Source organism: Schistocerca serialis, chromosome 8, assembly GCF_023864345.2.
Source record: "Schistocerca serialis cubense isolate TAMUIC-IGC-003099 chromosome 8, iqSchSeri2.2, whole genome shotgun sequence".
NCBI classification, from domain to species: Eukaryota; Metazoa; Arthropoda; class Insecta; order Orthoptera; family Acrididae; genus Schistocerca; species Schistocerca serialis.
The window spans coordinates 254,187,520-254,205,125 of NC_064645.1; the positions used below are offsets into that span (position 1 = coordinate 254,187,520).

General features: G+C 43.6%; 1 protein-coding gene and 1 pseudogene across 1 annotated transcript in view; one reads left to right on the plus strand and one right to left on the minus strand.

Annotated features, from left to right (window-relative positions):
* Window positions 1-17,606, plus strand: part of LOC126416440 (ATP-binding cassette subfamily G member 4-like) — a 304,210-nt gene that overhangs the window by 190,893 nt on the left and 95,711 nt on the right. The window contains exon 3 of the mRNA XM_050084163.1: window positions 9,892-10,081. Coding sequence (XP_049940120.1) covers window positions 9,892-10,081 — 190 coding nt within the window. The remainder of the gene's footprint in view (window positions 1-9,891; window positions 10,082-17,606) is intronic.
* Window positions 13,994-14,111, minus strand: LOC126417320 (5S ribosomal RNA; annotated as a pseudogene).

A 17,606-nucleotide genomic window follows, 5' to 3' on the forward strand; every position in this document is an offset into this window, starting at 1 on the left:
AATTTGGTTCGCAATTTCTTTATTTTGTCTTGTCATAGTTTCCGTCATTAATTGTAATAATTCTGCCAGATTGGTGGATCCTGTTGCGTTTTCTTCCGACGTCCTACGTTCTGTGTTTTCGCCCAATTGTTGGTTTGCAACCGATTGCATTGAACTGTGCGGTGACACGTTTCTGCTCGAAAACCTTGTACTCTGTGGTGAGGGAGCTCTGATTACTTGTACTATGGGTTCTACATATTCAAGACGCAAGTCAGAATCCTCATCGGCTGTCTCTCTACTTTCCTGCTCCTACGTCGTATGCTGATTTAGGTTTTCTGTGCCTTGGCGTACATTGTCCTCGTTATGGTGCATTATATGTCCTATTTCTCGCGATACTGCATCGTCTGTTGTACTGTCCTCTATTCTCTGTCCATTTCCATGCTGGGTCTCTACCTCAATTAGGTCAAGGTCTCGATCTGCAATTTCTAATCTTTTCGAATCCCTTATTTTCTGTTTTAAAAGCAATTCACGCACCCTACTTCGAGTCAACATGCGCTCATACGATCTCACTTGTTTCATAAACTTTTTCTTCACACAATTTGACAATCAATTCACTTACTTGTTGGGTCAGAACCAACTTGTCAACGATGTATCCACCACCTGTGCGCTTGCATTGAGGAGAAAACTTAATTCTAACAATTTTTAAAATTCATAACTTAATTATGCTATTGTCTCTGCTAGAATGTCTCACTATTTATTGAATACTTTCTTACTATCTATCGCTGCAGCTACTGTTTTCGACTATTTATAACGTTCAAAAAAATTTTTTTTATTACGAAAATTTTTCAACAGGATATTTTTCTGACCTAGTTAGGTAGGTGGTCGACCTTCAATCATGGTATTTTACCATCCTGGCAGGGTCGCCATTTTCTCACATTCTGCGTGGTGTCTGTTTTTTCTATATCGTGTCTCCCTACCACTTTCGCGCAACGACGCTCTGAGCGTATTTTTTAGGGAATTGACTAGTTTGAACCTGGGACCTGTTGCTGGCAAGGAGACGCCAGACCACACATGACATGTAGAATTCAGAAGAGTTCAGTGAGACTAGCGATGATATAACCAAATACTTAATGATTTCAGCGTCAGCTCCACTGCACTCCCTGTAAAAGAATCTTAATACTAACTAAATTTAGTGGAAGGGGTTCAAAGCTTTCCTATTTTTAGTTAGCTGGTAAAAATAACGTCGAAAAAGCAGTCAAGTTTACCATTGGAAATTTTATTCTACTCACAAAACATCGTTTATAAATTGCGCTATTGATAGAAGGAAATGTAAAAACCAAATGCGTTCAACAAAAATGTGAGCGAATATTCCCTGAATGGGTTTCCAAGTTCTACAATGGATCGAAGGATGACCTATGCCATATCACATCTATAATCTAGGTTTAAATTAAGTTTCACAAGAGAGAAAACTATAAAAATGGTCTACAGTGACCCTCAATTATCTTTAATTACTTATCTAACTTGTCGTAAATTACAGTGGCTGATGTGGCTTCCCAATATCTTTATAACAGAAAAATCATCGCGTTTCAGATTTTTACTTCAAGTGGCAAATGTGAACACCATGAGCTTTAATTGACGATCGACACTAGTATTACGCAAAAAGGGGGTGTAACAGATGAGACTTCTGCAGTTCTGAGTGAAGCTTTATGCGCTGTTATGCGGCATCGCGAGCGTTCATTACCTTGTCAGTGTTCGTCAGGGGGCGGCGGGCAGCACAGCTCTGCTCACCTCGCCGTCTCAGAAGCAACTCTCTCTAACTTCTCCTTACTACAATTTACCGAAGTTGGTTTAAAAAAAAATATCTGGCTGTGTTTTCATCTGACCAATCAGGGTCTCGATGTTAACCTTAAGCTCCACCTACGAAAATGCTGCCTATCCAATGAGAAACGTTATGCTTTTCGTGGTGGGGCAATGTTTTTAAAGTTTGCAACGTAACAAAATGGTTCAAATGGCTCTGAGCACTATGGGACTTAACATCTTAGGTCATCAGCCCACTAGAACTTAAAACTACTTATACCTAACTAACCTAAGGACATCACACACATCCATGCCCGAGGCAGGATTCGAACCTGCGACCGTAGCAGTCCTGCGGTTCCGGACTGCAGTGCCTAGAACCGCACGGCCACCACGGCCGGCACAACGTAACAGAGACGCGAAAAAGTCTCACGCTACAACTTGCAGCTGGTGTGGTCCTTTAGTGTTATCGTAAGATCTGTACTGTTCTTCTGGAGGGCTCTATCTTTTAACATGGACTGGGGGGGTGGTCCAGACGTATCAGCGACGCGAAAAAGTCTCACACTAAAACTTGCGGGTGGTGTGGTCCTAGCGGTTAGCTGGCGACGTGGGTGTCCGTCCGTCCCTTATCGTAGGGCCTTCCAGCTTAACACGGTTCTGCTCTCGGCTTCTGTTCTCGTTTCTCCCCTCGGAACTGCGTCTGTCTCACGGTGGGAAGGTATGACATGCATTGAGGCATTCTTGTGTTAGTCTGTGGTATTCCATTTGCTCACTCGTTATTCGTATTACTTTGGTTAATTTAATGTCACGATTTATTCGGTGCTATGTGACATACTACTGGATCTGCTTATAATGTCAGGGTTTTCATGGAAGGTGTTGGATTTGCCTGACACCTTACACACCCAGTCATCACGAGGCAGGGAAATCCCTGACCCCGCCTGGATTCGAACCCGGGACACCGTGCGCGGGAAGCGAAAATGCTACCGCAAAACCACGAGCTGCGGACATAGTTCCTACTACTACTGAGTGAGGTAGAGCACTTGTTGGCACACTAGACACTCATTCGGTAGGGGTGGGTCACGAACCATTTCATGGACACTCACGTTCACTTTTCCTGAGTCGCCACTATAACACTGGGATGATTTCTTTAACCCTTTAACTGCTTTGGATGTATTAACGCGCGCGCCTTTGTACCTGTCCGTGTGTGCTCTGAACGTGTCTACGCGCGCCACAGTCCTTCTACCTGGTACTCTCAACTGCGCATTGACACGTTCAGAGTACGAGGTAGAAGGATTGGTGGCGGGCGTACAGACGTTCAGAACACACAGGAACAGGTACAAAAAGCGCGCGCGTTAACACATCCAGAGCAGTTAAAGGGTTAATAAGCCCATAGAAAGAGATCATCCTCCTCCACTCACCATTGTGCTGCGCCGCTAATGATCTCGTTGTCAGTGGCACCGAAGTCAAATGGTTCAAATGGCTCTGAGCACTATGGGACTGATCATCTGTGGTCATCAGTCCCCTAGAACTTAGAACTACTTAAACCTAACTAACCTAAGGACATCACACACATCCATGCCCGAGGCAGGATTCGAAACTGCGACCGTAGCGGTCACGCGGTTCCAGACTGAAGCGCCTAGAACCGCTCGGCCACACCGTCCGGCGGCACCTAAGTCCTCCCGTCACAGTTCTTCTCTTTACCTTTGATCTACAAGTACTACCGTATATCTTGCATGAGCAATTAACTTTTGTAAAACATTGAAGTGTCAGAATTACTTTTAACATGTTAATGTTGTGTAAAATTATACACTAAAAACTTACGTTTGGCATATGATTTTAGTTGCGAAATGAAGAAATACCGTGAAAGCTAGTTAATGAGATGGTAACTGCTTGACAACTCAATCTTAAAGAGTAAATTTTTGAAGTAAACTTTTAAGAGGGGCGTTCAATAAGTAATGCAACACATTTTTTGTTGGCCAATTTCGCGTGAGAAAATGCGGGGACTGCCGTGGGGACATCGTGGATTATTTCCGCTTCACCCCCTGTAGGCCGGCCGAAGTGACCGCGCGGTTCTGGGCGGTGCAGTTTGGAACCGCGAGACCGCTACGGTCGTAGGTTCGAATCCTGCCTCGGGCATTGATGTGTGTGATGTCCTTAGGTTAGTTAGGTTTAAGTAGTTCTAAGTTCTAGGGGCTAATGACCTCAGAAGTTGAGTCCCATAGTGCTCAGAGCCATTTGAACCATTTTGAAACCCCTGTAGATTCATGAAGTTCTGATAGCCGGCGGCGCTATACCTAGCCTTCAAAATGGTGCCTGTAACAGAGGTGTGTTCCAAGCAGATAGCTGTCACTAAATTTCTTTTGGCGCAATATCAAAGAGCATCGCAGTATTCATGGGCGCTTAGAGGATGTCTACCGAGACCTTACAGTGAACAAAAGCACGGTGAGTCGTTGGGCGAGGCGTCTGTCATCATAGCAACAAGGTCGCGGAAACCTTTCGATGGCCCGCGTGTCGGCCGGCCGCAAACAGCTGTGACTCCTGTAATGTTGGAACGTCCGGGTACTCTCATTCCAAGTGATCGACGTATCGCAATCAAATACCTCGCTGCTCAAATGGACGTCTCTTTTGGTAGTGCTGACACACTCGTCCACCAGTTCAGGTACTCGAAGATGTGTGCCAGCTGGGTTCCTCGCCACCTAATAGAACGGTTCTAGGCGCTACAGTCTGGAACCGCGAGACCGCTACGGTCGGAGGTTCGAATCCTACCTCGGGCATGGATGTGTGTCATGTCCTTAGGTTAGTTAGGTTTAAGTAGTTCTAAGTTGTAGGGGACTGATGACCTGAGCAGTTAACTCCCATAGTGCTCAGAGCCATTTTTGAACCTAATAGAAGACCATGGAGAGCATCGAAGAACTATCTGTGTGGAATTGCTTGTGCCTTACGAGGCTGATCGAGACAATTTTTTGTCGATCGTCGTCACAGGCGATAAAACAGGGCTCATCAGTCCGAACCGGAAACAAAGCGACTATCCATAGAATTGCTCCACATCATCTCTCCTCTGAAGTGGAATTTCCAGCCCTATGCTCATTCGGAACGGCAAGGCGACGATCTCCTGGGACTCTGAAGCAGTTATCTGTTTGATGTCCTCACTAATGGTGCAACGATCAACTAACTCTTAACTCTGAAGTATATTGCGCTAACCTAAACAAATTTGAAGAAACGACTTCAAAATATTTGTCGCCACAAAAAATGCAAACGAACTTCTCCTTCTCCGTGACAACACAAAGCTTCTCACAAATCTTCGCACCCGAGAAGAACACACAAAACTTTATTCGACTGTTCTTTCTCATCCTCCCTACAACCTGGGTCTAGCACGCTCCGACTTCCATCTGTTTCTCGCAATGAAGGATGCACTCCGCGGCAAACAGTACGTGCATGATGGGGACATTATTGATGTAGCAAGACGTCAGGCAGTAGGGTAGTACCACGCGAGCGTTCCGGCTCTCCCACTAAGGCGACGTAAGGTCTTCGCATTGAACGGAGATTGCGCTGAAAAATAGGGTTTTGAAGCCAAAAGAGCGAGAAATAACATGATGTATTGGAGTCATGGATAAAACCAACCTAAAACTAAACTTAATTCCTCCCGCACGGGTCATGAAGGCCCAATGGTACCGACTGGCCGCCGTGTCATCCTCAGCACACAGGCGTCACTGTATGCGGAGATGGAGGGGCATGTCGTCAGCACACCACTCTCCCGGTCGTATGTCAGTTTCCGATACCGGAGCCGCTACTTCTCAATCAAGTAGCTCCTCACTTTGACTCACAAGGGCTGAGTGCACCCCGCTTGCCAACAGCGCTCGGCAGACCGGATGGTCACCCATCCAAAAAAAAAATGGTTCAAATGGCTCTGAGCACTATGGGACTTAACATCTATGGTCATCAGTCCCCTAGAACTTAGAACTACTTAAACCTAACTAATCTAAGGACATCACACAACACCCAGCCATCACGAGGCAGAGAAAATCCCTGACCCCGCCGGGAATCGAACCCGGGAACCCGGGGTTACCCATCCAAGAGCTAGCCCAGCCCGACAGCGCTTAACTTCGGTGATCTGACGGCAACCGGCGTTACCACTGCGGCAAGGCAGTTGGCATAAAACCAACCTGCTTTCAGGGGGAAAAAATGTGTTTTATAACTTACTGAACGTCCCTCGTATAATCGGTGGTACGAGAAAACGAAAGGAGAAGAGACGAGACGAGATGTCACTGAAAATTCCTGTGTTGATTTACTCACAAACCAGAATTTCCCTATCCGCATAGGATGGTAGCAATCGAGCTTGTACATTTTTTTTTATTGATTTTGGCCATCTTAAACTAGTACGTGGGGACTTCAAATGGTGAGTCCCAAATGTCGTCCCACATTAGGCTCATCGCGCAACAAGAGTGATGCCTCATCAGGAGAGAGTACATTTTCTGCATTTCATGTAGACACAGAGCATCACAGTGTGATAGTGAAACGGCACAGCACCTGGAAAAGTGCTCCGAAGTTGCACACAGACTCACCGTGAAATTCTGGCAGTATATAGACCAAACGCAGTGTCGCGTCTAGGCATAGTGAAATGGTGTCAACAGTCTGACCAACGCAGCACAGGCGTGGGGATTGCTATTCGGAAAGGAAGGCCCTCGACATCGGCAACAGACGTCAGTGTCGAGGCAATCGAGGAAAAGATTCGCAGCAATCGCAGAGTTTTGGGAAAAAATGGAGTACTTTCGTAGAGCGGCTCTCAAATGGACGAAGGCGTGAATTTCTGTCGTCGAGGAATAAAGCGATTGGTAGAACATTTTTACAGTTTTTAAATGAAATCATTCCAATTTTTACTGAAAACTTTAATTATTGCGATTGAAACTTCGACATATGGTCATTTTCAAGCATTGTGGTATATTGTAACTCACTCGGTAATATCGTACAAAGCTGTGATATGCTGTATAAGAGCAGTTGCATGTTTTGTTGTGAATTTATCTGCTCTTCCGTAGGACAGCTCATCTCCTTGTATCTTTAACCATGCCTACTACGTGAAATTTAAACTTAAGTGTTTAATATCATTATTTCACCAGCTTTCTAACGTGTTTGGTACAAGGAAAGCAGATAAATTCACAACACAACATGAAACTTTTCTTAGATGGTGTTATATCCTAGCCAGTAATGCCACCCGAGCCCGCTGCCAAAAGGTTGGCAGCATCAAAGTCCGGATGCCGTCCGCATAAGCAGCGCCAGCGAGACAGCAAATCGCCGAAAGTCTGCGCGCGCCACCGCTGGTTTCTGGCTTCTTAAGCGCTGGTGTCGCGAGCGCTAGGACAGTTCTGTATTCGCCGCTCAGTTGTATACTCGCCACCGAATTGTGTACTTGCTAGTCAGTTGTGTGTTCATCGCAGCAGAGTTGTTGTTTGTCGTCAGCCGACGCTGACCTAGCCGCTCCGACTCGAACTAGACAGATTTCTGTAGACACGGAGTTCACTACTGTGTTTCTGTATCTTCATTAATAAAGATAAGTACCGACTTTTATTTAATCAGAGTGCTTGGGTTTTCATCTTTCTGTTCACTGTTCCAGCGGACCGGTCGGCCCGCTATTAAAAGTGTGGCGGTGACTTCGTAAGCCGTTTCTACAGCAAATTGTTTGTCGCTACGAACGCCGCCACAAAAGATGGCATATCGCACATTTATAACACTGAGTGCTTTAAAACATCCCACAATGTTTGAAAATGACAACTTGTTGAAAATGCAGTCGCAATAAATAACAGCCAAAAGCGGAATGTTTTCATTTAAAAATTTAGCGAACGCAAAATCGCCAAGACTGGCGAAGTTTTACAGAAGCTCTAAATTTAATGCGAAATGCTTGTAATAGTGTCCACAACGAAATTCTGTCTAAAGATCTTACAGAAAACCTTTAGATATTGTGTCAAATGTAAAGTACACCAGTGGTCAGACGCAATCAATACTTTGACAACGTTATAACAATGGTGATCTTATTGAAGACAGTGCCACTAAGCCGCCCCGTCGGAAGTTAGAGTTCTCCCTCGGGTATGGGTGTATGTGTTGTCCCTAGCGTAATTTAGTTTAAGTTGGATTAAGTAGTGTGTAAGCCTAGGGACCGATGACCTCAGAAGTTTGGTCCCATAGTCCTTACCACAACTTTCCAAAATTTGGCACTAAGCACAGTCACTAAACACGGTTTTCCGGAATACCTTCACGAAAGAACACGAAATAAATCTTCCAGAATACTAATAAAGAAAAACTGCCAACGTAAGTAACTTAGAAGTCTTTGGCATTGCGAGTTAGCTTAAAACACTTAAAACTGGCAAGGCCTCCGGTAGAGACTGTACGCCAGTCATGCTCCTTTCAGGATAAGCTGATACAGTAGCTCCATATCTAGCAATCATATACAACCGCTCGCTTGTAGAAAGATTCGTGCCTAAAAATGGAAAGCTGCACAAGTCACACCAATACACAAGAAAGAAAACAGGAGGAATCCGCTAAATTACACACCCATATCAGTAACGTCGATTTGTTGCAGGATTCTGGAACGAATATTGTGTTCGGACATTACGAATTACCTCGAAGAAAAGAATTAATTGTCAAATAGATATCTCGGATACACGAAATATCGTTCTTGTGAAACACAACTAGTTCTTTATTTTCACGAAGTAGTGTGTGCTATCGAGAGAGGGCGTCAAATTGGTCCCATATTTTTAGATTTCCAGAAGGCTTTTGACACCATTCCTCACTAGCGGCTTATGATCAAATTGCGTGGCTATGGATTGTTGTCTCAGTTGTGTGACTATTCGTGATTTTCTATCAGATAGGTCACAGTTCATAATAACTGACGGAAAGTCATCGACTAAAACAGAAGTAATATTTGGCGGTTCCCCAGGGGAATTTTATAGGCCCTCTGTTGTTTCTGATCTATATGAGCGACTTAGGAGAGAACCTGAGCAGCCGTCTTAGGTTATTTGAAGATGATGCAGTCATTTACCATCGTATAAAATCATCATATATTGAAAACGAATTGCAAAATGATTTAGACAAGATATGTGTATGGTGCACAAAGTGGTAATTCTTCTAAATAATGAAGTGTTTAGTCATCCATATGCGGACTAAAAGTTATCAGCTGAATTTCAACTACATGATAAATCACACGAATATAAAGGCTGTAAACTCAGCTAAATACTTAAGAATTACAGTTACGAATAATTTATATTGGACCTATCACATAGATAATGTTGTGATGAAATCAAACCAAAGACAGCGATTTATTGGCAGAAGACTTAGAAAACGTAATAGGTCAAAGATGCTGCTTGCGCTACCCTTGTCCGCCCCCCTCTTCACACGAAATCACCAACTAGCTCGTCAGAATGTGAAAATATTTTGCTGGTGTCCACCTACATAGGGAGAAATGATCATGATAATGAAATAATAGAAATCGGAGTTCGCACGGGAAGATTCAAGTTTTCGTTTTTCCAACGCTCGGGAAACGAGAGTGGAACAGTAGAGAAGTAGCTTAAAGATAGTTCGATGAACCCTCTGCCAGGTCTTAATTGAGAATTGCAGAGTAATCATGTAGATGTAGAAGACCGTGAACCCGCTTACCAAACTTCTGTTCCGATCGTTGTTCATAGGGACGTGATGGCTATGTTGAAAAATGGTTTTACATATGTGTCACTTTGAAGTGTAGTGCAGCATTCAGTAACAGTTAAATGGCCTACCGTAAATATATATAGCTTACTTTGTGCAGTCTCCTCGTATATCTTTAGCTGTAAGAAGTTTCACTATTTTCGTGAACTCATTTTAGATCAGTATTGCTGAAATCAGAAACAAATGGCACTGCTTTATGTGTATTCTAGCGTTTATTCAGCTGCACAGAGTCGGCTGCCGCCTAATTTCTTTTTATTTCTTTTGCGGTCGCAGGTCTGTAAGGATTAGAAATTTTTTATTTGTGTTATATGTGAATTAAATATAATATTTCCTTTCTTCTTTTTAAACAGTTTTATTTGTTGGTTAATGGTGCAAGCCTTCTGCGCTCTAAAGCTGACTTGCATTATAGGATCTCTGACTTTATTGCAGGTTACGAGGTGTGTCAGGCTCTGTGCTGGTAAACGGCAAGCCACGGAATCTACAGAGGTTTCGTCGCGTCTCCTGTTACGTCATGCAGGAGGACATCCTGCAGCCGAATCTCAAGCTAATCGAGGCAATGATGGTTGCAGCCAGGCTCAAGCTGGACCCAGACCTGACCGAGCACCAGAGGAGGGCTGTCGTAAGTTCCCATTCGCCACTTTCTTCCCTTCTCTCACTCTCGTAGCCTGAGTCACTCGTTATCCCTAAACCCCTCATTTACGTCTCTCTTTACTGTACTCCTTATTTTCGAATGAGTTGCATTGTAGGCTTATTAGATGTGCTAGTAAATTATCTGCAGCATTGCTACCTGAAGAATCCTAGTATGTGTGTGCAACAATTAAAATGTAAATACAAATTTGCGTCATCGTCTGAGTAGTACACTTGTGTGCAAAACATAAGGACTAAAGTAAATTTCGAGTGATGAGTCACTGCCAAGTAGCATAGCTCTATGAAACTAGATCCACACATACAGGGTGAAAAGTATTTAAACCGACAAAATCTGGGAGGTTGTAGGGGACATCAAAACAAATATTTTTCCCTAATGTCTTTTTTTCCTATGAGGAGTATTTAAACAAGTAGAGGAAGATTTCTTTGGCGGCAAATTTATTAAACCAGCAAACTAGGTAGCAGATACGGCTCAATTAAACAGTCTCCACAAACACCGACCCACACATTAACGAAGAACCGCACTTGATAAGCGCTAGTAACTGTGGCATGTGGGTTATCCTCACTCCAAACATGCGAATTGTGCATGTTGAAGACTCCATCACGCCCGAACGTTACTTCATCGGTAAACAACACAGAGGATGGATATCTAGGATGCATTTCACACTGTTCCAGGTACCACTGCGAAAACTGTGCTCTGGGTGGATAATCAACTGGTTCCAGGTTGTGGACACGCTGTAAGTGAAATGGACGTAACAATTGCTCTCGAAAGACTGTTCTTACAGTCGTCTGATTCGTCCCCACGTGACGTGCAGTTGCACTAGTGCTGATTGAAGGATCCCGCTCCACATGCTCCAAGACAGCTTCCTCAACTTGCAGCGTTCTTACCAAGCGACGGCATCCCTGTCCAGGTAATCTTCTAAATGACCTGGTCTCACGCAGACGTTGGTACACAGCATCAAATGTCGTATGATGCGGGATACGGCGATTAGGATATTGTTGTTGATAAACACGCTGTGCAGCTCGTCCGTTGTGGTGCGCTATGTAGTACGCACCAACCATATCAGTGTACTCACTCCAGGTGTATCGCTCCATTAGTAAACAGAGACAATGCACTACTGCACTGATGGACAGCAGTTGCCTACAACTGAAGAGCGTAATACTCCCTCTAACTACTGAAGATCGTAATACGGCCTCTATCAACTGAAGAGCGTAATATGGCCTCCAAAGGTTTCAATAATCCTCGTAGGAAAAAAAGACATTAGGGAAAAATATTTGTTCTGATGTCCCCTACAACCCCCCAGAGTTTGTCGGTTTAAATACTTTTCACCCTGTAGAAACAATAGCTACGGTATAGTGTAGAAGGTAACTACGCATTGAGACGAACAGAAACGAGACTTTTATTCGACGATAATAGTTAGACTGAGGTCACCGCGTATTATGATGGTCCACTGGAAATTACAAAGGGCGGTTCATGGTATATGGTTGTAACGCGTCCTGTTATATTATTATTTTCTGCTATTGTTATTGTTACAAAAATCTTTATTCAGTCGGTCGTCGAAATTTTGAAATAAAAGTTATTGTGGATGTCGCGTTATAAATACTTCGCGTGAAGCGCTGTTGCGACACAGGCAAAGATCAATGGTGTAAACTAAGCCACTGAATGTTACCAATAATGTTATTAGAGAATACGGCCGACTGACTACATCAAATAAGAGGTTACGTACATTTGCGAATGAGTGGCCAGAAAAAAAAGCGTTAATACTGTGTAGGAAATGAGTCTTAAATATAGTTACGCTTGTACACGCTCAAATGTATGAGAACATGCGAACGGGATAGAGGCACGTACATTTTGAGTGCAACCACCCCTGTAGCCTGGATAAAAAGAATTACAGTTAAATGCATGTATTCATCTTAGAACGTAAATGCGTGGACTTCGGAATTAAATGAAAAGAAGACTGCAGGTTCTGAATGTCGCGGCAAATATATTGAAATTGACGGTAGCGGCCACGAAAGGAAAAAGACGAACACATTCACGTACCTCTATTGTTGACCAGCGTCGCCGTGAAGATCGTCGCCTCCATCTAAATTTTCTGCGTAAAATTAAAATAATAGTAATAATTTTCCATAATTTCAGGAGTTGGGACCAATGGTATCACAAAAGACGAAATCGCTCTGCTTCAAAATCACTTTCATTATTTAACGCAATTTTATCAGTAAGAAATGGCATAACACGTCTTAACACTAGGACAGGATAACAGCGAAAGGTAACTTATTCTAAAACTAACAAACGAAGAGCGTAAAGCTTCTTTTGTTCAGCAAATGCTTTACGCATCAATCTCTGGTAGTTGAACTAGTGTCTATATATTCATTAAAAAATTATATAACTCCTTTACATGGTGTATGATCACCATGGTCAGCAGTGCATGTTCTGCAATGCGCTCCCATGCTGGCCACAAGGTTGGTAAGGAATACTTGGGTAGCATGTTCAATGCCTCTACCATCGAGGTTGGCATCTGCTGGTCATTGGTTTATGAAGACGTGCAGCAATACGTCTCCCTAATGCATCCCACGTGTGCTCGATGGTATTTAACCCGGGTGGAATTGGCAGGCCAGCCCTTTCGCCAAATATCCCCCGTTCCAAGTGCCCTCAACGTGTCACGCATCGTCATCCATAAAAATGAAGTCAGTGCCGAGTACACCCCTGAAAAGACGCACGTTTGGAAGGCGTACAGTGTCACAATAACGCTGACTTGTGAGTGTCTCGTCTTCAAAGATTTGTGATGTTGGCCGAGAGCATAAGCACCGGACCGGTGATCAGTAGGATCACATACTCTTCTTGGATGAGAGCAGATTCAGTTTGCGTAGTGATTCTGGGCGTAATCTCACATGGTGAGAAGTAGTAACACGTAATCCACACGAGAACATTGTGGAACATGATCGATTTTGTGGTCCAGATCTTATGTGTCTGGGGAGGCATAATGTTGCTTGGACGTACTGACTTCCAAAGCCTTGAACACGATGCAATCATCAGTCAAAGCTATTGTGACACTGTGCTCCTTCTCTGAGTGCGTCTTTTCAGGGGTGCATTCAGCACTAACTTCACTTTCGTGGATGACGGACGGAGCAAGGAGGACATCAAAAAAGAAGATTAGCATTGGCAAAAAGGGCATTCCTGGCCAAGAGAAGTCTACTAATATCATATATCGGCCTTAATTTGAGGAAGAAATTTCTGAGAACGTACGTCTGGAGTACCGTACTGTATGGTACTGAAACATGGACTGTGGGAAAACCGGAACAGAAGAGAATCGAAGCATTTGAGATGTGGTGCTGCAGACAAATGAATATTATGTGGACTTATAAGGTGAGGAATGAGAAGGTTCTGCGCAGAATCGGAGGGGAAAGGATTACATGGAAAACACTGATTAGCAGAAGTGGCAGGAGGATAGGACCTGTTAAGACATGAATGAATGACTTATATGGTGCTACAGGAGCTGAAGAGGGCAAAAACTGTACAGAAAGACAGAGATTGGAGTACATCCAGCAAATAATTGAGAACGTAGGTTGCAAGTATTACTCTGAGAAGTTGGCACAGGAGAGGAATGCGTGGCGGGTCGCATCAAACCAGTCAGAAGACTGACGAATCCCCCCCTCAAAAACAAACTGCCATTCCAGCAACAGTAAGCACTCCGTCTTCAGGCCACAAGTGGCCCTTCGGGACCATCCGACCGCTGTGTCATTCTCAGCTGAGGTTGCGGATAGGAGGGGTGTGTGGTCAGCACGCCGCTCTCCCAGTCGTTATGATGGTTTTCTGTGACCGGAGCCGCTACTATTCGGTCGAGTAGCTCCTCAATTGGCATCACGAGGCTGAATGCACCCCGAAAAATGGCAACAGCACATGGCGGCCCGGATGGTCACCCATCCAAGTGCCGACCACGCCCGACAGCGCTTAACTTCGGTAATCTCACGGGAACCGGTGTATCCACTGCGGCAAGCCCGTTGCCCGCAGCAGCCGTAACCGATCTAACAAATGCGCCAGATACTTGTTGTCTTATATAGGCGTTGCCCACCGCAGCGCCGTTTTCTGCCTGTTCACATATCTCTGTATTTGAATACGCATGCCTATACTAGTTTCTTTGGCACTTCAGTGTGCCGTCGTCGATACAGACGTTAAATAGGGTAGGTGATAAATTGCATCGTTGTCTCACTCCTTTGCTTGTTGGGACTATGTATGTCACTTCTCCATCTAGAACCTCCACAAATAATGCATTTTCGTTCATTATCTAACTTACAGATGTCATATGTAAGACGTACCCTATATACTTCATTGTTCCCTGAGTTTCCTCTTCAAACACTATCAAAGGCTTCCGGGAATCTATAATCGTTAACTTTTTTGTTTCACTGCTGTTTTCCAGTAATCTGTAAAGTAGAACTAGCTCAGCAGTTGGAACGTTCTTTCCTAAAACCTATTTGATAAGCAGATGAATAGCTCTTGCTTTTAGTTTGGTATTGTCATCCCGTTTTTAACTTTCTCAAGTAGTCCTATTTTTGTGGGTTCAGTGGAAACAATTTTGGCATCTGTGTTGTAGCCTACGCTAATATTAGGCCTACTTTCGCTTTCTTCCAATTTTTGTGGGATTTTCTTTTGCGTTTAATTTATAAAAAGAATATTTATATGCTTGCTACGGAAAATATCCGCATCAATAAATTAGTTGTTTATTAGTTGTTTGACATCTATACCTATGTGTGCAGGTTTGACCGAAAAGTTAAATGAAAGTCATAAGTGACTTCGTCAACAATATTTAAAAGGATGTAATAGGAGAAGTCATACCATAGATTCTAAGTACAGAGAATTTGGAAGCATACTGTAGCGGATTGCAAAAAGGACACTTTGTTATCTCAGGACAACGAAGTTCACTGGAACAGTGAGAACCGTCAGAGGTTCACCTGTTACCGTCGTTAGCATCTCTGGAATGTGGACGACTGCTCGCAGACGATAAGACGATAGACGTCATACCCTCATCCGATAACGTAGGCGTCAGAGGCCTGGTCTTTCGTCATATTACAAAAGGCGAAATATGTTCCACTAGTTTCTTTGACTTTCGGTTGACTGTTTCGGTGATAAAACAGAAAGCTGCTAGAAGTCTAATCGAATTTAGTTCTTACAAAAGATAGCTCATCTAGTACTTCACACACTATTTACATGATAGGAAGCTACAGACAATACAAAACTGGATACAATTGTATAAACTATGACAGTCCTGAGAAACAGGTCACCGCACATGTCTCCAGCTCGTATCGATATTGCCAGATTACATGGACGTCACACTCTTGTGATGCCCACAGCCACCTTTTCCTGCCACGTATATGCACACGCTTACACATTACACTCTGTCGGAAAGTAAAGTTCAAAGATTACTTGAAATGCGAAGAGTCTCTTTACATACCAGTATACAGGAAAGAAAGAAAGCTGACTGGAGCTTACTGATACCTGTGCATGAAAAATGTGTGTTCGCATACCAGTATGATAGGGAAATTTGTTTCCACGCTCCGACGCAGTAATATGTTTGACATCAGAAAGTGCATGTTAGTTTGTCTCAGTATGCAGTCAATGTATCTTTCTCACGATTTGAAGTATCATTTGACTATGGTTCTTGGAGTAGAGTAGCGATAAACAAATTTCGATTTTTGTCAAAAAGTTGCATCTCCAGTGGGGCAAAGCTTTTAACTAGTTCATAGTGACTATGGAACTGAAAGAAAATAAGGTGATTAAATTTTTTAAAAAAGTTCTTTAAAGCCTCTTCCTTGTCAATCTGTATCGTCACAGGCGTTTTTGTGTTTCACATTTTCAGTTCCGTTTCCTCCTGGTTTACTCATCTAAACGTCATGCCGATGACATCGTCATAACACACTGTGCTACTCTTTAAAGAGACGGGGGGAAACATTTTCTACGGCCAGAATTGTCTCGCTTGAAACATGTTTTACCCCTCGGGTAGGTCCCTGCAACGTTTCTGTACATACCAAGACAAAAATCGCGTTCTGCTTTTAGAACGATCTGCGGTGTTCCTAGTCGATGATGGTTGGTTGGTTGGTTGTTTGGGGAAGGAGACCAAACAGCGTGGTCATCGGTCTCATCGGATTAGGGAAGGATGGGGAAGGAAGTCGGCCGTGCCCTTTCAGAGGAACCGTCCCGGCATTTGCCTGGAGTGATTTAGGGAAATCACTGAAAACCCAAATCAGGATGGCCGGACGCGGGATTGAACCGTCGTCCTCCCGAATGCGAGTCCAGTGTCTAACCACTGCGCCACCTCGCTCGGTCGATGATGGTGAATGCGGGATTGGTTTCTTGGAAAAAGACAGAGCCATATTCCTTCCCCACACTTTTCCAATCCGAGCTCGTGATCAGGCCCTATTGACCACTTCGTCGATGGAATGTCTAACTCTAATTTTCCTTCCTTCCCTCCTGCATCCATTTCTGCGGATAATTTAAGAATTTCACATATTAGTAATTTCACTGAACAATAAGGATCAGATGACTATGTACTGTATAAAACAATTTTTTTATTGAATCACTTTGGTGTGTGAGTTTATTACACACAAAACCAGAATCCACAGACGTGTAGGCTATCTAGCATTCAGTTTCAATGAAAGGATGAGAGCAATGTGTGACTTCGAGTGGTACATGATTGAAGTCGGCGACAGATTCATTTTGTCCACAAGAAGGATCTTGCTGGAGTCCCACGGGACATGGTCAACTGTTAGAGATGTAGTCTGATCGTCCTTATTAATTAAACTCTGTGACCGCCAAACAGTTCAACCTAATCGTCAGTTATACTCGTTATTACTGGTTGATATAATACCGAGGTAAAGGCGCCAGAGAGGCAGTTCTGACGTTCCGCTTGATAATGGAAGAAAGACTGAAGAAAAATGAAGACGCGCTCATATCATTTATCGACCTATAAAAAGAGTTCGACAGTGTAAAATGGTGCAAGACGTTTTAAATGCTGAGAAAAATTGTAGTAAGCCATAGGGAAATAAGGGTAATTGTTACAGAGCGGAAACGTTGTAAAAATATGTCTGGAAAGGTCGTGCACTCGTGGCTTGGGAAGGGGCAGACAGGTGAGTAGTGTTAGGAGGGGGGGGGGGGGGGGGGGAGGGCTCGGTTGCTACTTGAACCAGGAACATGGAGTAAATTTTTTTTGGTTTAGCCGGGATTAGCGGCCATTTTCATAGCCATTCGAACATCTGTCTTACTGTAGCGTTGTTACAGTATATTAAGCATAGTTTGAACGACAAACAGGAGCTGGCGTCAGGCAAATTGTGCGAATCGATTAATTCCTTTCGCAAAAGATTTCAATTGTGTTTCATGCTCAGCTATTGGCATCATCTGTATGTGGACCATTCGCAATTTACATACAAAAACGTGTAAAAAACACATGTTTCTGGGTGTTTCTATTCTTTTAACTTGTCCGAATCGGTTCAGACTTTGCACGTAGGTA